The sequence below is a fragment of the Petromyzon marinus genome, chromosome 12, assembly GCF_048934315.1.
Source record: "Petromyzon marinus isolate PM22_M1 ecotype Great Lakes invasive population chromosome 12, UKy_Petmar_22M1.pri1.0, whole genome shotgun sequence".
NCBI lineage: Eukaryota > Metazoa > Chordata > Hyperoartia > Petromyzontiformes > Petromyzontidae > Petromyzon > Petromyzon marinus.
Window position 1 is genome coordinate 4,961,095 of NC_133678.1, and position 24,363 is coordinate 4,985,457.

The window sequence follows — 24,363 nt, forward strand, 5'->3', positions numbered from 1 at the left end:
TGACCTGGTCAAGGCCTATGATACCATCAGTAGGCCTGGGCTCTGGGTTGTTCTTCGTGCTTTTGGAGTACTTGACCCTCTGCTCACGATCATTAAGGACCTTCATGATGGTGAGCGGGCCCGGGTAAAACTACGTGGCCGGGAGTCAGAGACATTTCCTGTACACCTTGGGGTGCGACAGGGATGTCCTCTGGCTCCCACATTATTTAACATCTATTTTGACCACGTAGTTCGTGAAGCATTCAATAGCTGTACCGGGGGAATCTCCATATGGTACAGACATAATGGGAGGCTGATCGATGCCCGGGTGCGGTCAAGGGATGGCTCCCTATTGCTCAACCACGTTATGTATGCCGATGATTTGGTAATAGCTGCTCATTTAGAGGAGGAGTTGGAGACGCTGCTGCTGAGACTGGAGCGTGCCACTAAGAGATGGGGCCTTACCCTCAGCCCCACCAAAACTAAGCACCTGCCTGGGTATTTTCTACCATCGGACACTCCACCCCCACAACTCCCAATTTCAGTCAAGCGGCAATATATTTTCATCGGTTGCGTAACGCTGTGTGGAAGCTACCTGGTCTGCCGCTCCGCACTAAGCTTCAGGTCTTCTCGGCCACGGTCATTCCCTCCCTTCTCTACGCTTGCGAAACGTGGACCCCCCTAATGGAACATCTTCGCCGGTTAGAAACATTTAGGCTGGCCTGCCTACGATCCATCCTGGGTTTAACCAGACTGGATTGTGTGAGGAGCTCACAAATCCTTGAAAGATCTGGGCAAGGTCTCATCGGTGAGCTCCTCCGGCGGGCAAGGCTGCGATGGCTGGGTCATGTAGCCCGCATGCCCAGCCACCGCATGCCGAAAGAGCTTTTGTTCGGCCGGATCGAGGGGGCTAAACGGGCGCGGCACGGGCTAGAGAAGAGATGGAGTGATGTGGTACAGGAGGACGTGGAGCTGAGTGGACTTGCCGATGACTGGTACCAGCGGTGTCAAGATCGGCCTCTGTGGAGGAGGCTCGTGAAGGACGCTACTGGACAGTTGGAGGTAGTCGCCCTCCAACAACAACGGAGGGCAGAGGAGCGACGCTCACAACAACGAGCGGAGCGCCGGGTGGCTAAAGCACAGCAGGTTGGCACAGTAGGGGGCACAGGTGGTGCATCAGCCAGTTATCTCAGTCAGTCGACCCGTGGCACCTGGGTCTGCCCCGTGACCTCCTGCCAGCGGGCGTTCGACACTCCACGTGGCCTCAAGGTGCACATGTCCTGGCACAAGCGTCGTGGTGACGTCACCGCCACGTAGTGGCGAATGGCGGTTGTTGTTGTACCTGTTAGGGTGCGTGTGTTAGTGTGTGTGTACCTGTTAGGATGCGTGTGTTAGTGTGTGTGTACCTGTTATATTTCAGTCGTAGTTTAGTGGTAATTGAAGGTGGAGGGGTTACCAGCCCCTCGCACCCGTCCAGAGCCCCCGTTTAGCCCCTGTGGTGGTCACAGATGCCATGAGGGGAGGAGCCAATCGAAATTGGACCTCCCCCCACAGCACTGTCCACGACAGAGTTGCTCGTCCGGCACGGCGAGGAGGTAGGGGGTTGTTTTGCCGGACCGGCTCCAGTTTAACAGCAGAGGTCTTACTCCGAATCAGTCGAGCGGCAATATCTTTTCATCGGTTGCGTAACGCTGTGTGGAAGCTACCTGGTCTGTCGCTCCGCAATAGGCTTCAGGTCTTCTTGGTCACGGTCATTCCCTCCCTTCTCTACGCTTGCGAAACGTGGACCACCTTAATGGAACATCTTCGCCGGTTAGAAACATTTAGGCTGGCCTGCCTACGATCCATCCTGGGTTTAACCAGACTGGATTGTGTAAGGAGCTCACAAATCCTTGAAAGATCTGGGCAAGGTCCCATCGGTGAGCTCCTCCGGCAGGCAAGGCTGTGTTGGCTGGGTCATGTAGCCCGCATGCCCAGCCACCGCATGCCGAAACAGCTTTTGTTCGGCCGGATTGAGGGGGCTAAACGGGCGCGGCACGGGCTAGAGAAGAGATGGAGTGATGTGGTACAGGAGGACGTGGAGCTGAGTGGACTGGCCGATGACTGGTACCAGCGGTGTCAAGATCGGCCTCTGTGGAGGAGGCTCGTGAAGGACGCTGCTGAGCAGTTGGAGGCAGTCGCCCTCCAACAACAACGGAGGGCGGAGGAGCGACGCTCAGAACAACGAGCGGAGCGCCGGGTGGCTAAAGCACAGCAGGTTGGCACAGTAGGGGGCACAGGTGGTGCATCAGCCAGTCATCTCAGTCAGTCGACCCGTGGCACCTGGGTCTGCCCCGTGACCTGCCAGCGGGCGTTCGACACTTCACGTGGCCTCAAGGTGCACATAGCCTGGCACAAGCGTCGTGGTGACGTCACCGCCACTTAGTGGTGAATGGCGGTTGTTGTACCTGTTAGGGTGCGTGTGTTAGTGTGTGTGTGTGGGGAGTGGTAGTGTGGCGGTTAGCGCGCTGCGCTACGAACCCGGCGGCTCGCGTTCGATTCCCTCTGAAGGCCAACACCCAGTGACGATTCATATCTGAACCGGTCCCGGGTCTCCCCGAGGTCGATTGTCTTTTTTTGTACCTGTCAGGGGATGTGTGTGTTAGGGAGTAAATGTGTGTGTCTGTCGAGGTGTGTGTGCGCGCGCGCCTTTCACAGTCCATGTCAGGGTGTTCGTCTGTCGGGGTATGTGTGCATTTCAGGGTTTGTAAGTGCGTGGCATGGTGTGTGTGTGTGTCTGTCGGGGTGTGTGTGTGTCTGTCGGGGTGCATGTGTGTTACTTTTCGGGCGTGTGTGTATGTGTGGATGGGTGCGTGCCGGCCTTAATAAGATGCTCGCTGATAGCGATTGCCCAAACAATATGTAAATGCCTAGATAGGGTTGTGTGTGTGTGCGCGCCCTACGTGAGCGAGCTGTGAGGTCGTGTACCGTACGCGAGTGTGAGACGGCATCTGTGCGTGTGAGGCTGTGCCGGGGGGGGGGGGGAGTCTTCGTTGTTTTGTGTGCGTACGGGGGGGAGAGGTGGCGCAGTGGTTAGCGCGCTGCGCTACGATCCGCGGATGCGCGAGTTCGAGTCCCGCTCAGTGCCGGATGAAGCGAGTGCGGGGCCTGTAAGCATGATATTATGAGGGATCCTAAATAAATAAAAAAACACCCAAATATTAAAACACGTACATTTATAACTAGCATAGTAAAGTAATTGTATTTTTTCATTTGCTATACAACCAGATAATACGACAATTCGCTAACCTTAAACACCTAGTCGTTCATAAAAGTTGAAGGCGGTATAGTACTATAGTAATAGAGCAAGTGCAGAATCACTGAACCGGAATTGATAGCTTGAAAGCATTTAGCGCGGGGCCCTTGAAAGTGCGGGGCCCGTAGCTACTACATGTGTAGTAGCTACTACACATGTAGTAGCTACTACACGTGTAGTAGCTACTACACATGTAGTAGCTACTACACATGTAGTAGCTACTACAACACCCTGCAGTGACCATTATCTCAAACGGTTCTGGGCCCTCCACTAGGTTTACTCTGCCTCAAATGAGTACCTGGTGCGGTGTGTAAACATCATCGCCACTGGGGAGACGAAGGCGGCCGGGCGTGGTGCTGGCCACCCACCCCCTCGTGTGCTGTGCTGGCCTTCGTAGGTGCTCGCTCACAGCACTTGCCCCAACAGTCTGTTAAGGCTATACGGGGATATTTGTCTTTGTCTGTGTGTGTGTGTGTGGGGAGTGTGCAGTGCAGAGGTTAGGCAATCGACATAAGAAGAGCCATTTCGAATTCAATAAAAACAACTCAGTATTTCAAGAACCGCAATGCACGTGGATACGAGAGACGGGTGGTCCTTAATAAACGACGTCAAGAAGCGTGGATCCCCCAAAGAGCCGCCGTGCGAGATGCGAGCGGGCGAGTGGCTTGACGTCGAATGTGTACGAACTGCGGACGCTGCACGAGCAACGGCGCTGCTGCTGTTGATGATGAACACGAGTTCCCCGGAATACGCCCGACCTCCGATATCGGAAGCCTAGCTGGCTGTAGTCTTGCGAGTTCTTCGATCCGTGATTCTTCTTCACCCGGGGGTTGCGCGCACTCCCTGGGGGTGCGAGATGCCCTTTTCTGGGGGTACGAGACGTGGCCAGATTTTTTTTATTTTTAGAAGGTAAATCATCGAAACGCAAATTAAACACGGGCGCGTAAGTAAAACCACTGAGTTTAATTCAAACCCCCTACGTGTTTATAAACATTATACGTGGAGTTTTGAACGATTTTGGAACCCAAGGGGGTGCAAGGCTGCAATGACGGTTCAGGACCACTTCTCGATGAACAACCACCAACGACGCATAAGAGAGCGGTGACGCCGGGCCACGTTGCCAGCCAGCAGGAGGGGGCATTGCCTTGCTGCCCATTGTCCTGTAGCCTCGAAGTTACCACGTCTGTGATTCCCACCCCCCGGCTCCCTCTGTCACCAGCCCGCACAGTCCAGCGTGCTGATGTACACCGAGTCCACGGACGTCCACGAAACCAAACCTCGTCGTGGTTGGAGGCCCTCTCGTCCAGCAGTGGATTGTGCAAAGTGGGGCCGTGCAACGATGTAACAACGCATGCCAACGTTGTGTGTGTGTCTGTTGTGTGTGTATTGTGTGTATTGTGTGGTGTTGTGTGTGTGTGTGTGGGGGGGGGACACATAAACTGGACTAGGTTCTCGAGTACTGTGGTTCGTGGACACGCGGTATCGCTATAGGGACACGGGGGATTTGTAGCCCAGGGGGAGAGTGTGTAACGACTGGTAGACACGCGGCGTTGCGAGACACGCCTCGTGACACGTGCGTCTATTCTGGAGGCGGTCCTGCAGTCCCTGGGACGAGTGCGCCCTCGTGTGGACTCTATGGTACTGCCTCTCCACGCCCTCGCTCGCTCAGAGGCGTCGAGTAAACAATGACGCTACTAAACGCGTTGTTTTACCAGGTGTAAGACCAGTGCCGGATTAAGCTAGTGCGGGGCCTGTAGCATATGTTATGAAGGGGCCCTAAATAAAAAAAAAGACACAAACATTAAAACAATTAAAATTGCATAGTAAAGTAATTGTATTTTTTCATTTGCTATATAGCCAGATAATACGACACAAATCGCTAACCTTAAACACCCAGTCGTTCATAAAAGTTGAAGGCAGTATAGTACTATAGTAACAGAGCAAGTGCAGAATCACTGAACCGGAATTGATTGCTTGAAAGCATTTAGCGCCGGGCCCTTGAAAGTGCGGAGCCCCTAGCATAGTAGTAGCTACTACATATGTAGTAGTAGTAGCTACTACATATGTAGTAGTAGTAGCTACTACATATGTAGTAGTAGTAGCAGCTACTACATATGTCGCTACTTCTGCTACGAGGATAATCCGCCACTGTGTAAGACCCACTGAGCGAAATATATAAATAGCTATTTTTCAGAAGCGACTTTGCCATCACGGATAATAGCTCAACTAAATGGCTTATCACGTAGAAATGTGTAGCAGCCAAATTACTCTAAACGCATGTTGATTCTAAAATGTGGAGGTGGGGGGGGTGAACGGAGGACCCGGAAAAAAAATCAACGCGACCACGGGGAGCGGGAGAGAGAGACACGCGAACTCCAAATATACAGCAGGCGTCAGGGTCGAACTCACGACCTCCAGTAAACCAGGCGAGGTAGTTAACATCTAGCCATCGCGGCACCCGAAGAGATATCATTAAGAAGAAAAGGCATCCCTTTCCCAAAAGTTAGCTGCTGCTGTTTCGGAGACCATGGAACTCTGAGCGAGCCCTTTATGCGGTGGTCCGAGTCACAGTTGTGGTTCGGTTACGTTAACTTGGCTTGTGACGATTGAAATAATTCTCAAAATCTGAGGTCGTGGTTCCAACACAAGAATATTATTTTTTGGAACGCACATCGCAGCGCATTGTTGTAGCGCTTCTAGTGGCTATAGGGGTCACGATAATCTATTACTATGAGTGTGCCGATTCCGCAAGCCTTGCGATTGAATGAATTCTCAGAAATCGGGGTCGCGTTTTGGATTCTGAAATCGATCCACGGTAAACATGAAACTTGTTCTTGAGATGGCGTGGTTGTGGCTCAGAGGGCTTGGACCGCCGAAATCCTGAGGTCGAGTCCAGGCAGCCGCCTACGTTTAACGGGGTTCTCATTGTGGTGAGTTGATGGTCTCAGTCCGCTCTCCAATGACTGCATCAAACTCCCCGTCACAATAAATTGGGTTCTGCATTGCATTTGGATGACTTCGAGCTCTGAGAATGTATACATCGGCGGGATAGTGCTGCCCCCCCCCCTACTGCGTGGTCAAGAGGCCGCATTTAAGGGATCTCGGGAATGGAGTAGTTCTATGACATCTGCTGCCGCGGTCCGTTCTGCGCTGCGTGACACGGCGAGCACAATGACGATAACATCGGGGTGAATGTATGTAAATATTGCGTGTTTTAAAATTCACTTGTAGCCAACTAAAGTGACCTGACAAAATGTCACGGGGCTCCACAAGCTATTGACGTGGCGACTGTACGAGCACACGATGCCTGCATAATACGTCCACGAGTGTCATGCCTGGTGACATCTGACAGCGTGTCGAGTGGCAACGCCGATGATAGCCGTAGCCGACAGCGCGCGGCACTCTTCAGCCACGTGAACACGTGGCCCAAAGGAACCCGCGTGCTATCATCCATAGCAGCTGACACGGGACTGTCATTGTCAAAATAACTGTATTTTTTTTTTATACTTATCTTAGAAATGTTGTTAATAAGTACAAGTGACAATTCAATTGCAAAAAAAACCTTGAGAACTTCTGCCTCTTAATGATCACATCCATTGTTTGCTGTTATTATTGCTGGTATTTTTTTTCCAACACTCATAAAAACATGTTGTGTTTTAACCATAAGCACAAGTGCTCTTACCAAATGGGACGCCGCAACTGGTCAAAGGCTTTAAAGGCAGTACATTTGCCCACGGTTGTAAGTGCGCTGTGAAGACCATTGAGCTTCGGTTAAAATCTACCTTACTGATTCCTGATAGCAAATCTAACTGGACGTTTCACGAACGTTGTTCGATGCACAAAAATGAATATCGGCCAACAGCTGAAGAGCGCACGTGCTTCACTGCACAGGAGGAGAAGGAGGAGCAGGTAATCTGGGGTGTGGACCAGACTAATGAACAGTACACTATGGCCTGTATTCTTAGTCACGGCACGGGATTGGCTCTGGCTCAAGTGAACCGACTCAAAGCTTCATTTGAGCCGGTCCTGGGCATTTTTGCGCGTCCGTGCGTGCGTTTTTTTTGTTTGGCTAACCATTGAACACAGACGGTCACTGCATCGCGCGCTTTCATCACGCGCTTCTGCGGCCGTCTGGAACGCTCTTCCTCCCGATATTAGTAAGCCGCTGGAGCTATGCACTTTGAAATCGTCTAAATTTAAAACTAATTTCTTTAGAACTGCTTTTTGTGTTTGGTTTGTTCTTCCCCCGCACCTTCGATTAGCACTGTCGGCTACGTACGGCGCGAAGGAAGTTCTACATACATGGGGTCCCAGCCATACTCAGGGTTTTCTATAAGCTGCGTCTGAGCCGAGCCACGGCTGGGCAATAATACAAACCAACTTTTTTCGTGCGCTCCTTCAGTTTTTTTGTATAAAAAATTTCCATCCTGTGAATATTTTGAGTTTGGTTTAAATTAAATTACGGATGCAACCTATTTTTTCCCTTTCACATCCCACACACGAGTCGTTTTAAATTGTTTAGACACTCGTTCCAGGGTAGGACTTTAAAAATGTATTTAAAAACTCGGGATATTATCAGGACAATATTAAGTAAGTCATCGTTGTTGAGTATCTACATGCTGTGTCGCCGACCACTTGTGTGAGGAAAGAGGGATTTGATGATTAATCGATACAATTGAATATTACGCTCAAGACAATTGAATCTCATCCTGCCCGTAAAAATCTAATGTTTACCGTAAATGCAAATGGTTCGCAAATTACATGCAAATTTAACTTTTCAGCTAACGAAACGAATGAGACAATATACAATGCATATACTGTACTACATTGAGACATTACAATCCATACAAAATTTCGATTCCTTTTTTTACTGACCGTAACCATGGAATTTCGGGTGGTGGGTCGGGATGAATCGGTTCTGTATGCGACTTGCATGGAGGCTGGGTGGAGTTGTATCGATGGAACAATCCCCATTCTCCTTTAGATTCAATAAAGTTGTTTCACTTTCGTCGTGAACGTGACTACGGGGGGTGCAGGGGCCACGTAAAACCGTCAACATACACCATACATGAATCGAAACGCAGAGACACTTACGCACACTATTCCATTCCTACGATGCGAGCGATTTATAATACACACGAGGTCGGCGAATCGATGCATTGTTACGCCACTATGTTGAGGCTGGCGGCTCTGGCGCTGTCCACACGCTGCGAGGTGCTGAATGCTCCAGGCGCGATGCTGTCCACACTGCGTGTTGCTGAGTTAGACTGTCAACCGAGGCTACGCGCGCTTTTTGGAAATTACGAACTCACAAGAGGCAAAACGCATTCATGAAGGGGAAGGACATTGCGTTGTGATTAATTGACTTGGAGTACAACGTGTACTTTTTTACTGCTAGATTGAGCAGTGTCGTCGCTGATTCCTCATAGTTATCGCCATCTTCCATCCATTCTCTGTCCACTGCTGGATGCAGGGCCTCCTCACGGTTCCGCGATGTGACGATCCACACCCACTACTCACGAACTCATCGCTGCATCTGCCCGGGTGGTTGTCTTCTCGTGCGCATTCCCTCATTTCCTGTTGGCTGCAATCCCTTCACGAGTCAATCAACCCCCCCCCCCCCAGGGCGTTTCTTAAAACGAGTGTGATTTAAGTGCGCATTAGGCACGTTACAATTCTCACCCATCGTGGTTCGACTACCTGTTCATGATTCGATTAAATAATGGATTTTAATTGTTTTCATTTGTTGATTGCTGCTAGGGACTGAGTGAACCATACAATGCACGGTATATTAAAATCCATAATCGATTACAACACACGCGCGATTCGCGGCGCGGTTGCGAGTGCGAGAATATTTTTAATAAAGCAGTCGATGCCTCGGGATGCACGCCTCGATCAATTGACGCGAAGATCTTGCCTGGTTCGAACTTGCGTTCGTAACCACAAGGTCTGGTTAAAGTTGGAGTGGAGCCGAGAAGGGTGGCCAGGAGAGGGCAGTGTGGAGTGCCGCCCCACTCGCATGCGCGAGCCCCCCCCCCCCCCCGTGTCTCCGTGGACCCCGGTGCAGTTGCACCGCCTGCACACTCGATAGCGCGTGCGTACAACACTCGCCGGATAATAATGCAGACGCCCTCCGCATATTTCAGTCGGCGGCGACAAAAAAAACCCCCACCACCACCTCTGTCGCTTCCCCCGGATGAGTGAATTAATGCAGAGGGGGGGGGGGGGTGGGGAATCCTTCCGCGCGAGTGGAGAGCGGCTCTCGCCCGCTCGCCCACGCACAGCACGAAGACGCAGAGCGAAGGCCAAAAATATCTCAAGCGAAAGGGGGGGGGGGGGGTATGGCACGATACTTTACGACAACCGCAGCAGCGCGCGTCGGAGGGTTGAAAGCGGAGAGGAGAGATTCCCTTCTTACCCCCCCACCTACCCACCACCCCCGTTTCTCCGTCCCCTCCTCCACGCCACCACCGCTACTCCGCACGTCCGTTCACTTGAGGAGGAGGAGGAGGGAGCCTCGCGCAGGGGAAGCGGCGTGGTAGGGACACAGCACTGCGCCTGGAGGAGCGAGCCGCGCCTCTTAGCGCCTGTAGAGGGGGGGGGGGGGGGGGGTGGTTGTGGAGTTGTATATACATGTACAGAATGAGCTTTTATTTAAAGCTAAATGACGTGCCTTTTAAAGATATATTTGTATTGCCATGTCAAGTTGCTAATTTGATCAAAAACAAAATTGGCGTCATCTTATGGGATTGTTTAAATTGCATATCAACAACAACAAATCCATCTACTCTGTTAAACGCACCCGGCTTGCGTTTCTAAGCCACTTTGGGCTATCACTGCGCGGTGCTTGCGAACACGAGGAGCCGCCCGGCTTGGCGTGAACTCCGCACCCTCCCCACCCACCTCGCCGCAGTCGAGCGCTCACCAGCACCCTCGCTCGCCATGGTTTTCGGACAAATCTTCCAGCGGCCCGGCTCCAAGTGCACAGGCGTGGACGAGAGCGTTGGCTCCGCAGCAGCAGCAGCAGCCGCAGCAGCAGCCGCCGCTTCAATCGCTGTGAACGTGGGTGGCTTCAAGCGACGCCTGGAGGCGGGCACGCTGCGCCGCTTCCCGCACACGAGGCTCGGCCGACTGATGAGCTGCGACTCGGAGGAAGCCATCCTCGAGCTGTGCGACGACTACGACGTGGCCGAGCGCGAGTTCTACTTCGACCGCAACCCGTGCGTGTTCCCGTGTATCGTCAACTTCTACTACACGGGCCGGCTGCACGTGGCCGACGACCTGTGCGCCATCTCCTTCAGCCAGGAGATGGAGTACTGGGGTATCCATCGGCTCTTCCTCGACTCGTGCTGCAGCCTGCGCTTCCAAGAGCGCATGCACGAGCGCGAGGACGACAACGACGACGACGAGGACTGGGACGGGCACAGCGACGACAGCTCGGACCGCTCCTTCATCGCGAACTTGCTCTACGAGGCGCCGGCCGAGGCGGCCCAGGGTGGCCGCTGCGCGCGGTGCCGTCGCGAGCTGTGGCTCGTGCTCGAGAACCCCGCGCACTCGCTCGTCGCCAAGCTCGTGGCCGTGTGCTCGCTCGCCGCTGTGCTCGTCTCCATCGCCACCCTGTGCGTCCACAGCGTGCCCGAGTTCCGACGCCACGACGCCGAGGGCAAGGAGATGGAGGACCCGAACCTCGAGCTGGTGGAGGGCGCGTGCGTCGCCTGGTTCACGGTCGAGTTCTTCCTGAGGTTGGCCACGGCGCCCGACGTGAAGGCGTTCGCCCGAAATCCGCTCAACGTCATCGACTTCGCGTCCGTGATGCCCTTCTTCGTCACGCTGGCGGTCGACCGGCTGATGGAGAGCGGCGCCGAGCTGCAGAACGTGGGGCGTGTGGTGCAGATCCTCAGGCTAATGCGCATATTTCGCATCCTCAAACTGGCTCGCCACTCCACGGGGCTCCGTTCGCTGGGCGCCACTCTGAGACACAGCTACCAGGAGGTGGGGGTCCTCCTGCTCTTCCTCTCGGTCGGCATCTCCATCTTCTCCGTGCTCGTCTACTCCGTGGAGAAGGACGAGGAGGAATCCAGCCTGCAGACCATCCCCATGTGCTGGTGGTGGGCCACCATCAGCATGACCACGGTGGGCTACGGGGACACGTACCCAATCACGGTTCTCGGCAAGATGCTGGGCACCGCGTGCATCGTGTGCGGCATCCTCGTGGTCGCGCTGCCCATCACCATCATCTTCAACAAGTTCTCCAAGTACTATCAGCTGCACAAGGCGCTGGAGGCCGCCGTGCGTCAGGCGGACGAGCAGAGCTTGAGCGCCGAGGATCTGCCCGGCGTCAACATCCGCGACTACTACGCGCGCAAGATGACCTCGCTGCTGCGCAGCGTGGCCACGAGCGGCGTCGGCGGCGTCGACTACGACGAGGACAGCGACGCGAGCGGACGCTGGGCCGGTGAGCGGGGCCCTCGGCTCCGAGCGAGGTCTGGCGGCGAGCGGAGGGAGCTGTCGTGAAGGCCGGCGGTGTGCCACTCTTCGATGCCGTGCGTGCGCGCGTGAGCAAGGCGGCCCAGCACGCTTCTTCTGCCTGGCATTTCCCCACCATCACCATCAGCACTACTCACTCATGGGGTTGTTTTCTTGGTCCTCGTTTTCCACTAATTTCTGCCCTGCGCCATCATCTCCAAGGCCATTCCACTATCGTCCCCCTCCCAATCCCCACTCATCATCCCCCTCTGTGCCCAACTCCTCCTCTTCCTCCTCCCTGTCTCCTCCTCTGACTCCACTCGTTGTTCTGTAGTAGACAATCGTCTTCGCGACCACTCCACTGTCGGTCGCATTTTAGTTTCACCACTTCGAACCGCCTGAGCTCCTACCTCCTCGACCTCCGGCCCTGGTGCTGCCATGTTAATCTCCTTGCTTCCGTTTGCTCCTGACACGGTCACAGGGCCATCCAAGGCGACCGTCAAGCGATCGGTTTGTCCGAAACGGGTACCGCTCTCGCCTCCTTTCCTCATCCCCTTCACTTTTGATCACGATCGTGTCTCGTCCACTCTAAGGGATCAAATCCCGCAGACGGCGGGAGCACGCATGTCCCCCTGCATCTCAGCACCAACGATTCGCCCCGTTGCTTTTGTGCGTCGGCAGTGAGGGAGACACCCCCGTGTCGAGTGCGTCAATGAATCCACGTTGTTGTGTGTTGACTTTCTGTTTGTCGCTCTTACATTTTTGGAACGCTGTGAACACGCGACCGGCACCGGATGAGCAAACACGATCGCTTGGAAACTAGAAGCGCGACACAGGCCGTCCGATGTCGGTACACAATGACTCCGAAGCTTGGGATTGCCATGCGACCTTCATTTGTTTTTATTGCTCGCCTCGCAGTGGGAGCCCAGTGTGCTTTTGGCAAAAAAAAAAGATGGGAATTGAACCTATCCGTCCCGGTGGGAAGCGGCCGTGTGTGGCCGCGAGGCGACTCTCGTGGGCCGGCGGTGACCGAAATCGTCCAACGCAGCACTCTCATCTGTGGGCCATGTTGAGCTCCCACCCACGTGGCAGGCCATTTATTACAAAGCTGAGCAAATGACGGTGACATTCAAGTGCGGAGCCACGCGAGATGCGAGCCGACTGCGTGTGACCCTCCAAGTTACTGCCTACGAGCAACGGATTCGTGTTTTGACGAACACGAGTCACCCGGAATGCGTCCGATCTCGTAACATCTCGGGAGGCAAACGCGCAGGGGTTGAGCCTGAAAAGTGCTTGGATGGGACGACCGCGGTGCACGAAACGGGTGCTGTAGGCTGCCGCGGTGATGCGTTGTCAGCAGAGGGCAGTGCAGCAGCATCCACCGTCAGTTACTCCCTACCCCCCCCCCCACACCATGTCTATGCGCCCTTCGCCTTCATCAACGCCCACTCGCCAGCGTGGTGAAGTATGGTCAAGTATAGCCCCCCTAGAACCGCACCCCGTGGTGAAGTATGGCCAAGTATAGCCCCCCGAGAACCGCACCCAATGGTGAAGGACCTCACAGCAGTGGACTCACAGAGGTTTGCAGGTCGATGTACATGAACAATGGGCAGTGGTGTACATAAACAATGGTGTACATGAACAATGGATGATGTATAATGAGCAATGCACTTTGTTGTCTATGAACAATGGGTGGTGTTGTACATGAATAATGGACGGTTGTATATGAGCAATGAATGGCGTTGTATATGAACAATGGTTGATGTACAGTATATGAATAATGGACGGTGCTGTATATGAACAATAGTCATTGTGGGATGTGAACAATGAGTGGTGCCATCTACGAATAATGGGTGGTGTTCTTGGTTCTTTCGGTAAAGTCACGTTTAAGGGAAACAATAAAATAATAAAATATATATATAAAACAAGACTTGGTTCATCAAGGACTAAACACTGAGGTACCCCCCTGGTGAGACACTGCTTAACCAATACATACTTCACTTGTAATGGAACTTTCTACAAACAAACTGTGGGCACCCCAATGGGCTCCCCCCTATCTCCGGTTATAGCCAACATTTTCATGGAGAAATTTGAGACTGACGCCATCCAGACTGCCACTCTGCACCCAACCTTATGGAAGAGGTACGTGGATGACACTTTTGTCATCTGGCCACATGGCCGGCCTGCTCTAGACCAATTCTTCGACCACATCAATTCCATACACCCAGCCATCAGATTTACCATGGAATTCGAAAAAGATGGCAAGCTACCTTTTTTGGATGTCCTAATAAAAAAGAGACCTGATGGTTCAATGAGCCACTCTGTCTACAGGAAAGCTACCCATACGGATGCTTATCTGAAACCGGATTCCCACCACCATCCATCATAGAAGAATTCTCTCATCAAGACTCTGCACCATAGAGCCCAATGCATATCCGACCAGGAACACATAGGCAGTGAACTCAAGCACGTACACCAAGCTCATAATGCTCATGGTTACTCCGACTATACAATCCGCAAAGCTATCACTCAAACCATGAAGAAGGACCCTCTTGAGGAGCCTTTCAAAACCATCACTTTACCCTACATTGCGGGGATCACAAAAAAGATCTCCAAAATCTTGAATAAACACAAGATCCAGGTCCGTTTCAACGCATTACATAAAATCCGTGATCTTGTTCCGTCTGTAAAATATGTGATTCCGGACATACAGTACCCTGGTGTCTACAAACTAAGTTGCCTCTGTGGTAGTAGTTACATTGGAGAAACCAAACGACATGTCTCGGACCGCATTCGTGAACACAAAGCAGACCTAAAACACGGTAGGACCAACACCTCGGCCGTGGCAGATCACTGTTATAATTCAGTAGGCTCACATGACATTGACTTCTCCAAGACAGAGGTTCTTTGCAAGCCATCTGGCTACCATGAGAGATTCGTTCATGAGGCTATCCACATATACAAACACAGAGACAATTTAAACCGAGAAGATGGATTCTGGCTTAGCAATCATTGGAAGGATTTGATCAACCATTTCGGGTCTTAATTGATTGTTCATGCTTACGATGGCTTTCAGACAGCATACATTAATTTTTCGTCTCCCCCCTCCTCTTTTCCGAACATAGATGGACTCGGCCATCTAAACAAACTGTGAAAATCGCTATCCGTGGTGCTAACGTTTAAAAATAAATAAATACAAACCGCCACTTCTTTCAAATGTTCTTGCCGTTGGTTTTCACACCTGATGATGACTGCTTGTGTTGCAGTCGAAACGTAAGTGAGAATTTTATTGTTTTATATATATTATTATTTTATTGTTTCCCTTCAACGTGACTTTACCGAAAGAACCAAGAATATGAATCACTGCAGTCACGAAAGCTTTGAATCAAAATGGGTGGTGTAGTATATGAACGACTGATGATGAATATGAACAATGGGATTCACGAACAGTCGACATTGTACTGTATATGAACAATGGGGTGGTGTCCTACATGAACAATGGTGCCATGTATGAACAACTGACGGTGTATATGAACAATGGACGGTGTTGTATATGAGTAACCGACGATTAATATAGGAACAATTAGGCAGTGCGAATGCACTTTGGGCAGTGTTGTTGGCTCGCGTGGCGTTTGACTTAAATGGGGGGTGGGGGGGGACCTTCGGTCTTTGTTACTTCCAACTTCGAGACCGAGATGGACGCGACTCGCATGGATTGACGTGGCTCGTGGAAAAGCACCCGAGACGGACGATGGGGGGGGGGAGGGGGTGGGGGTCCCCCCTTATCTCCCTGCCCTTTCAGAGCCATTCGAGGGGACAATGTGATAGATGTCCCGGGCATTTCCGAGGCCAAATGTCGCCCGTGTTTCTATCAACGTTTTGAAGGCCACAGCATCCGCCCATTTTTAAAATAAACAAAGAAAAATCCACCCCTCTCCGGCCCCCTCCACTCCCCGTGTAGACCGGTTGTGGGCAAACGCTGCCAGCGAACCCCTTAATAATTGGCTACAGTGTACGGTGCGAAAGAAGTTCAACATACTTACGTACATCACAGTAGGCGGGGACCCGGCATTAATGGTGCCGTGGGGCCAACACCGCGCCCGGCCACCACCCCCAGAGCTGACGTTTACACGCCGCTGCGGGTGAACACCATTCGATTTAAGGCCGAGTCGATCTAGAGGAGAAATCAGAACCAGTTCAGATATCACCCGCCGCCGACGTTCACCGTTAGTCGCGATCGGATCCAAGTGGCCGGGTCCGTAGGGCAAAGAGCACTCTCGCCACTAAAGGCGGCCCTTCCCAAAATTAAAGTTGAATGGGGATTTTTTTGTAATCACCCGAATCTTGAATTTCGTCGTCCTCCCCGTTGCTGTTCGAGACGGTAGGGTGGGCGGGCTGCAGTCCACGTGGCCCCTTGGTCTCCGTGGTCCTTACGGCAGCAATGGAGAATGCAGATTCTGACTGCCCATGCATTCGGACTGACACCTTGTATGGACCCAACCCCTAACCCTGTGGCGTAGTGACAACATTATCAGCTCGGGAGGGGGGGGGGCAATCGGTCAGGTGGGGCCCCCCAGTATTTGATTCGTCTCGCACGGTCGCACCAAGGCTATTATCTATCGCGCTTCCTCTTGCGTAATCGCATCATCGTTACGCTCACGGTCTCGAACATTTAACGCTGTAGGGGCGGCTCCGTCTTTTAACAGCTGAAAGCATATCTCGTGGTGATAGTCTAGGGGGCCCCAACTCGTAGCATTGGCCACCCGGTGAGGGGGTGGGGGGGGAAAGGTTCCCCCTGCCCCCACGCTAGTTACGCTACTGCCCTGACCCCATGGCAGAGGTGGTCATAAAGTTGTATATATATAAAAAAGGTAACCTTACAAATACACACACTTCGCACTGCCGTCTCCCGGCCACCTCGCAGCCCCCCACGCCTACAACACGTGGCAGGCCACTTGCGGCCTTCCATCCGAGTACACTAACGCCCCAACTTTACGTCTTCCCCCCCCCCCCCCCCCCCCCACTTTTTCAACGTCGTTTCGTAAATACGTCGCCACTTTATTAACGATGCCACCCGGGGTCGCCGCTTTATTAACGATGCCACCCGGGTTGCGTCGGATCGTCCGTCCTTTCTCGCGATCCGTCGCCTCTCAGCCTTCGCCTCTACCACCACCACCTGCGACTGCCCTGTAAATCGCTTTGATTTACCGTCGTTTTCGATATACGTCGTCGCACATTTCAGGAACGCATCCTCGACGTAAACCGGGGTTATTATTGGTACAATCTAACCGGGCTTCGCTTCCCAGATCCGGCATAGGTGAAACCACTGGACCACTGGATTATGGTGTTTTAAAAAAAAAACTTGCAATTCGCTCCTGGTAAATTGTGAAGTACAAAAAAAGTACATCAAGTCTCCAGCATTGGCATGTGAACACTACAGAAGCAATGTCCCATTTTAAGACACTATCTGGGAATTTAAACCCATTTTTAAAAGGCACACGAGACTTGGGTGCATTGCACGTACAGCTATCAAATGTGGACCTAAGCATGTAATGACATTGTACGTTGTTGCAGAGATTTTACTCGCAATGGCACCAATATGTTCCGACGTACGCGGGGTTCACGTGGTATGCGTGTGGCAGTATAAGTTAGCCGTAAAACAAAAACAGTCACTTGCATCACTCAATTTCAGATGCGCTTCTGCGGCCGTCTGGAACGCTCTTCTGTCTGACATCGGGAAGCCACTGGGAGCTTATAGCACTTTTACATTATCTAGATTTCAAACGAATTTCTTTCGAACTGCTTTCTGTGTTTAGTTTGTCCTTCCCCCGCACCTCCGATTAGCACGGTTGGCTATGTACGGCGCGAAAGAAGTTAAACACACACACATGAAATAGCCTAACTTCGTTACTTAAAACTGCACGTGCAACAATGCACCACCCCACATCCCTTCACCTCGGCAATTCAATTAAACTGTCGCCATTATAAATTTGCAATTTGACTCCTAAGGGTCGCGATCAATAAAAAATGTAAAAATAAATTCACCGTCATGTTTGTATTGTTTGTTCTGCTTCGCTTTTTACAATCTCTGTTTCGCTGTTGGTTAGCCTCCTTACGAGTGACATTAATTGTTTCATGGAAACGAAGCCGAGCGATACTTTTTTCCCATAATGCACTCCTTTTAGTCGACGTGTATTATCCACAATGGGATCTTCATGAATAAAATAGCATCGCCTATTTACAAATGCGATTCAGTGCATGCATCGTGAGCCTCGCGAATGTAATATTATATGTAACATCGACGAATGGATGCATAGTTTCTCCTGCAATTGAAGTCTGTATGCCGTGCAAGAAAAAACAAAAGACGAATTTCACGTGTTATCTTGTCACAGTTAGTGTTTTAATTATTATTGATATTATTATTGCAGAAGTGCGATACAATCCATCACATCGGCCAAAAAAGCCGGGCAAAATTGTAGCCAACTGACGTACTTTAAAATGCCCGCGTATTCACGTACAAACCCAATAAGAAAGATTGCACACGGTGTTACACCTGTTCACGATAATAAAACCATGCAATATTTACCGGGTTTCCAATTCACTCGTCTTTCCACGTAAGTTCCGTTTATTCTCAATCAAGTTTTTTTTTGGGGGGGGGGACGGGCGGGAAATCCCATTTATAGGATTGGAGATGGATACAAATGTATTTGTCCATTTGAAAAACGATTCTTACCCGTAAGTGGGACGAACAAAAAAAATGCGTATTATATTTAAAATTGATCGAGGATTCACCCAGCGAATGAGTTTACATTTTAAATGACATACACGTGGATGAGTTCCATCCAATCACAGACGGTTGTAATCATGACATCACTGTCAAGACAGATAACGCCAGAAGTGGTCCTTCAAGGCCAACAATTCCCTTCTGAGTTTACTAAATTTATTTAAATATATTTTGTCTGGAATACGCCGAGTTAGTTCGCACAGCTTATTGGAAACCCAGTTACTGAAATGCTCCTGGGTAGGACACAACACCAGGGCAACTGCTTTTAAAAAAATCAGTTAAAATCCACAAATTAGCTCGTATAAATTAAGCTAACAATAGTAAACGTCTCTCCGTAGCGACGGTTGAAACAGAAAAAATAAACAATCTGTGACGGGCTGTATATGAATTCTAACACTACATTTGACACTTGATATCACATTGCATGCATCTGACCAACGTTATTTGTTTTCAAGCTACAAATAGTATTAATAATACAAGCGCGCGTGGGTGCATACGCGTAATGTACGTGTGGGCACAGTGAAGGAAAACAGACAGACGTTTGTAGTGCACGTCTGTTACTCGAATGTGTCCATGAGTCCACGATATGCCCCAGTGCAATTGCACCGCCTGCACACTCTGGACAGCCGCGCCCTCTGGCAGCAGTGGTTACGATTATGGTTTTTTGTCGCTGGCCATATCGAGCTTGTGTCGGGCCTCGACCTATGCAGGATTGAGCTTGGCTAGTGCTTGTATGGGAAGCCACCGGCGCCTGCCAGATGTTGTCGGCCGTGGTGCTGTGAGGTAGCCAGGAGATAGCAGTGATGAGTGTTACGGACGGGTGGGGTTTCTCCGGGCACTCTGATTTCCTGTCGCACGCAGCCAAAACACTCTCTAAAGGTCAAACGCCCCCATTGCATGACCCCGCTGAGGGAGAGCTGACACTCAGTGAGGCTCGATGCCCTGATTCGTCGGCCAGGTTGCTTTGGGTCATTCTGGGTGGGGAAAGATGTCCCCGTGGGTTTCAACTCCTCTGACCTGTAGCCATTCTAAACTGAATGAAGGTGACATTGCGCATTATGTAATATGTACAGAGTGAATGACTGAGGGATCAATGTACATTATGATGGTCTAGGTTTACAGTGCTGAAATTTGGTTACAAAAAATATTAAATCTACATTACTTGAACAAAGGTTACAAAGTCATTCACTGCTGAACCGAGGCTTACGAAAGTTTGTATCTGGAGATTATTCAGGCGGATGATTTGAAAACATGGCAACTTTCAAGAATGGAATTGCCCGTGGTTATTTTGGAAGAGCGCGCCGCAAAAGCCGAAAGAAAGCTGGCAACCCCCCCCCCCCGCTTCCAGTGACAAGTGCACGGTGCAGTACATACGTACAGCTCCCCGTTTTGTCAGTCCACTGCTGGATGGGAAACTTCCCCACGCTTTGTTGGCCGTGAGGAATGCTGTATATGTTGACGATACGTCACCCAGCCGGGGTGTTTAACGTGGGAGGAGTGCGGAAGCATTCATACTGCTGCACTGTCCTCTGCCGCTGCTGATGCTGCTGCCCACAGGATCCTTTAGCGCCTGTGATGCGAGCACGCTGGTCACACTTTCAAGCCATTGTCCAGGCTCGCCCCTGCTTAGCTTCCGAGATCGAGGATTTTGGTGATTTCGAAAAGTTTTTTGGTTTGGCCATGTTTTTGTTTGTTGTAGTACGGAGTTAGACTGATGGCCTTCATCTTAGTTGTCTTGTGGTTGTTGTTGTTGTTTGACTTGCATCCCACTGGGATTTTTGCACATAGCGTTGGTGCACGGTGCTATTTCAGGAATATTTTGATGTTTTTTTTCATGGATTTTCTGTTTGCACAGTCACATATAGTCGCTTTAAGATGTTTTCTTGTTCATGTTTTTGTTTTTTGTTTGTTGCGGTTGCACCCGATTCAAGAGCCGAATGGCTCACAGGGCTGTACCAAATAAATGGAAAAAATGGAACTATGAGGAGCGTTCTAGGTGGCCTTGGTCACAGGGGTATATAATGGGTGTGTGTGTTCTGTCGAAATGCCAGTGCTGCTCAGCCGTGTCGTGCGTGGATGAATCACGGGGACGTGATGGCCGCCATGTTTTATGAGGCCCATGTTGTAAATCAGAAATAAATTAATTGTCTAATTAATCATTCCAAGGAGCATTGAAGTGACCTCCAAATTGACACTTCTGTTTTCACATTCAAATCAAAGCGTTTCAGTTTCACTGGATAGCCCGACTATTATAATAAAAAGAACAAATCCTTAAATTGGCAAACACGTAAATCTGCATACATATTTAAAGTGCATGTGATTCGGAAGCATTAACACACGTACACATATGAAACCATACTCGCATTTGTTAAGTGAACTCTATAAATAAATAATTTGGTAACACGATAAGGTAAAGTTATCTTAACGGTGGTAAAGTTACAGATCACGCTGATTTATTCTGGCAGTTGAAAGAAGATCGCGTAAATATGAACGTGTCGTTAAACCCGTCACCACCCGACAGAGCCAATTAGTAGTATGTCACGTAAGCGAAGCGTGCCAATTCGTTACAAGTACAGCACTCGCCGGTGTGTTGAAGAGTAAACCCACAACGTTGACAATTCGAGTGCGACGTTTCGCTAGTAAGTAATTGCAACTAGCATCATCAGGCGGCAGCCAGAGTTGCGGAGAAATCCTTTCCGTTTCCTTCTGAAATAGAGGGATAAATGTGATGGCGTCACCTGTGAGCCAATCAGGTGGGAAGGCCAGAGGGGAGGGGTTAATGTGTGCATATAAATTACAATGGATATCCATTACCGGTTGGGTTATTCATAGGGTAACCAACATACAGCACGCATGTACACCGTGCTTGTACATGCTGCCGTTTTTTCTCTTCCTCCGTCGTACTCGAATTGTAAATGTTGTGGGTTTACTCTGCAATGCACAAGCGGTGTTGCTGTACTAGTAACGAACTGGCATGTCGGGCGGTGGCGGGTTTAATGACACATCTATAATTATGCAATCCAACCGCCCCAAACAGACCTCTATGGATAATATTGGTTCGCGAAAGCCTTCTACGTATTAAACTGAAAGAAACGTATTCTCTCAGGTCACGTTACACTTCCGTCACCTTTACAACGATACAACTATAATACTACGCAAGCCCTTTTGTCCATCCACTGCTGGACGAAGGCCTCCCCACGCCGTGTCAACCACGTGGTTTGCTTCAACCATCCGTCACCCTGCCGGTCAGTGCGAGTTGGTGAAAGAGGCACAGATTCAGGTACCAATTTGCCCACTAGTGTTACCCGTGGCTGGACATTGAATCCAGCTCAACGGGTTCATAGCGCAGTGTGTTCACCACTCTGAGACCACTCTCTAACCCCAACACCCCCCCCCCCTTTCACCAACGATATACCGATTATAAAATTACAAATTGCGATATAAATACTATTTTGTAGATTGCGATATGTCGACACTTTGGGTTGGATCACCAATTTCGGCAAAATTATTTTTCAGATTTTTGTCAAGTTGGTCCTAGTCATTTTCTAGCCAAGTTTGGCAACTTGCTCCCTAGAGTGTGTAGTAGCCTCCAAATTCAGAGTGCAGATCGATGCTCCACGATCAGCAGGGATCAAATGCCTCCCAGATTGTTTCGCTAACCCGGAGTAATGGGGGGTAACCTTCACCCAACAGGCTGGACATTGTGTACCGCCGTGGTCCACAAAGCTGAAGTTAAACGGTGCATCCTGTACAACTTTTGTAACTCTGTTGCAAGCCTCAAATGTTGCGCTTGCTTCTGTTTTTGCAACACGCTTGTTGCGTTAACAGAGCCATTAAAATCAACGACAGCCCAAGTCGATGATCGTCAGTAAAGCATTGGCAGGGAGGTTTGAGGCCTCGCATACGCCCTTACTTTCTCTCCTGGATGGCCCAAATCCAGAAAGTCTGGCAGAAGGGATCTCGGCAAGGAAAGGAAAACTATTGGCCTTGGATTGAAACATATGCAGACATAAAAAAGGGATATCTGAAAATTCTAGGGTGTGTTACTCACGTATATAAACATATTAATCAAGTTTAATCAGTAAGCTTATCCACATTGTCCTATACATAAATAAAACGCGTGCCATGTAGGAATTCATTATGGCCAAGACCACGTGGCTCGAACTCGATCAGTCCAAGCGCGGCGAGGTTAACTTTTTTTTTTCAAACTTAACAAAAAAGACACGCCCGGACACAAAAGCTGCTCCAAAGTTGGCCACGGCCTCGTGCAAACTTCCTTTAGCTCATGGTCCGCCCATTGGCGGACCGCGATTATGATGACGAACAACAAACAGCCCTTAAATCACGATGCCGGTCGGACACAAAAAAAAGAGCAACAACCCACCAGTGCCGCGTCGACCGCGGCGTTTTGCTCGGGGTCGCACTTCGCCTCTGGCAACGCTACTTTTGTTGCGTTTTAAACGAAGCAAACAAAGCAGGGCGACAATGTTGTTGTTGTTCATGCGGTGCAGCACGCGCCGTCGCAATGACGACAACAATAAATAACAACAACAACAACATAAACTCGACGCCGTTTCAACTTCAGTTTTTTTACGAATGGGCGACGGGGTAATGTGGTACAATTCGAGCCGACTGCGACACAATCACCGATCCCTGCTGATGTCTAGCCAATGAAATAAAGGCTGGTGGGGGGGGGGGGGGGGGATTACACGACGACTCGATACAAGTATTGCCAATACATCGATTTCCAATGACTAGATTGCCAATATATGCAATGCCAATTCATCGACATTTTCACGATGAATTCCCGACCCACTCTTGAGCTGGCTGTGCCGGTTCGACTGAGTCGCATCGCTATGAATTAAAACATCGATTCGCAATCCGCAAGGACTCACATGTGGCGGGCAAAGGCAAAACGCCACGTGCTTACTTGGCTTCCAAATACAATTGATGGGGGCGGGGGGGGTGGAGGTGGCAACATCTCTGATCGGTGATTTTTGTTGTTGTCGGCTGTCGGATGTCATCGCTCTATCACAACGCCCCGCGTGGCTGAGAACCTCACCCAGCCCGGCAAGCTCCGCTCAAAAGTTCTGTTGGCGGCGCTTTTTCCCGTCGATGGCGTCCAGGATGGGCTGCCGCTTGGCCTGGTAGCGTCGGCGCAGCTGCTCCAGGTCCTGCTCCATCAGGGGGTCGAGTGCGCCCAGTCTCATGCGCAGCTCCTCCAGGCTCAGGTTCCTCAACTGTGGTGGTCGTGGTGGAGGAGGAGGAAGGTGGAGGGGGAGGATAATTGAAGATAATTTTAGAAAATTTGGTACAATCTGTTCTCCTATAAGGCGTGTTTTTTATTTTCATGAAGGCGAATTGGAGATACAGGGATGCTTCAAATACAATGTTAACACTTATATGGGCTATCGTTTTTAATGGAAAAAGAACGCATAATACTACACTGTAACATGACAACAAAATCATGTATGTTGAATCACTTCAAAAAGTCAGTCTCCCACTTGTTCGCCATCATCGTCAAAACACGTGCCTGGAATCTTCTCCAGGTGGTGTCCAGAGCCCGGAGGCACACTTATCGTGGTATTGTTGCAAACTCTCAGAAGTGTTAACAACATTTTTTTTAAAGCACCCTATACAATGCGATAAATGTATTTAGGAGATCGTATTTTCATATATATAACGCGGATGCCAATTGGATATAACGCGATCGAGTGAACGGAACTACGTCGCGCGAGTAGTAATAAGCGGTCGTACGGCCGCCTCGGCGTAGCATCACACAAGGCACTGGGATGCTGCTGGATGCTTCTAGATGCTACCCACGCACATCAGTCTTTGT

At 50.5% G+C, this 24,363-nt stretch overlaps 2 protein-coding genes across 3 annotated transcripts in view; one reads left to right on the top strand and one right to left on the bottom strand.

The window, feature by feature from the left end:
* The first annotated feature begins 9,757 nt into the window (after positions 1 to 9,757).
* LOC116941645 (delayed-rectifier potassium channel regulatory subunit KCNS3-like) lies at positions 9,758 to 16,757 on the top strand. Its single transcript, XM_032952935.2, has one exon. The coding sequence runs from the start codon at positions 10,217 to 10,219 to the stop codon at positions 11,786 to 11,788; it is 1,572 nt and encodes a 523-aa protein (XP_032808826.2). The 5' UTR covers positions 9,758 to 10,216; the 3' UTR covers positions 11,789 to 16,757.
* A 1,361-nt stretch (positions 16,758 to 18,118) lies between these two features.
* The window catches only part of LOC116941643 (serine/threonine-protein kinase 3-like), a 146,975-nt gene continuing 140,730 nt past the window's right edge, over positions 18,119 to 24,363 (bottom strand). For both annotated transcript variants that reach the window (XM_032952933.2, XM_032952932.2), the window contains one exon: positions 18,119 to 23,764. In XM_032952933.2, coding sequence (XP_032808824.2) covers positions 23,606 to 23,764 — 159 coding nt within the window. In that variant the 3' untranslated portion in view covers positions 18,119 to 23,605. The remainder of the gene's footprint in view (positions 23,765 to 24,363) is intronic.

Coding starts and splice junctions, on each gene's coding strand:
- LOC116941645 (XM_032952935.2), top strand. CDS start 10,217: ATGGTTTTCGGACAAATCTTCCAGCGGCCCGGCTCCAAGTGCACAGGC.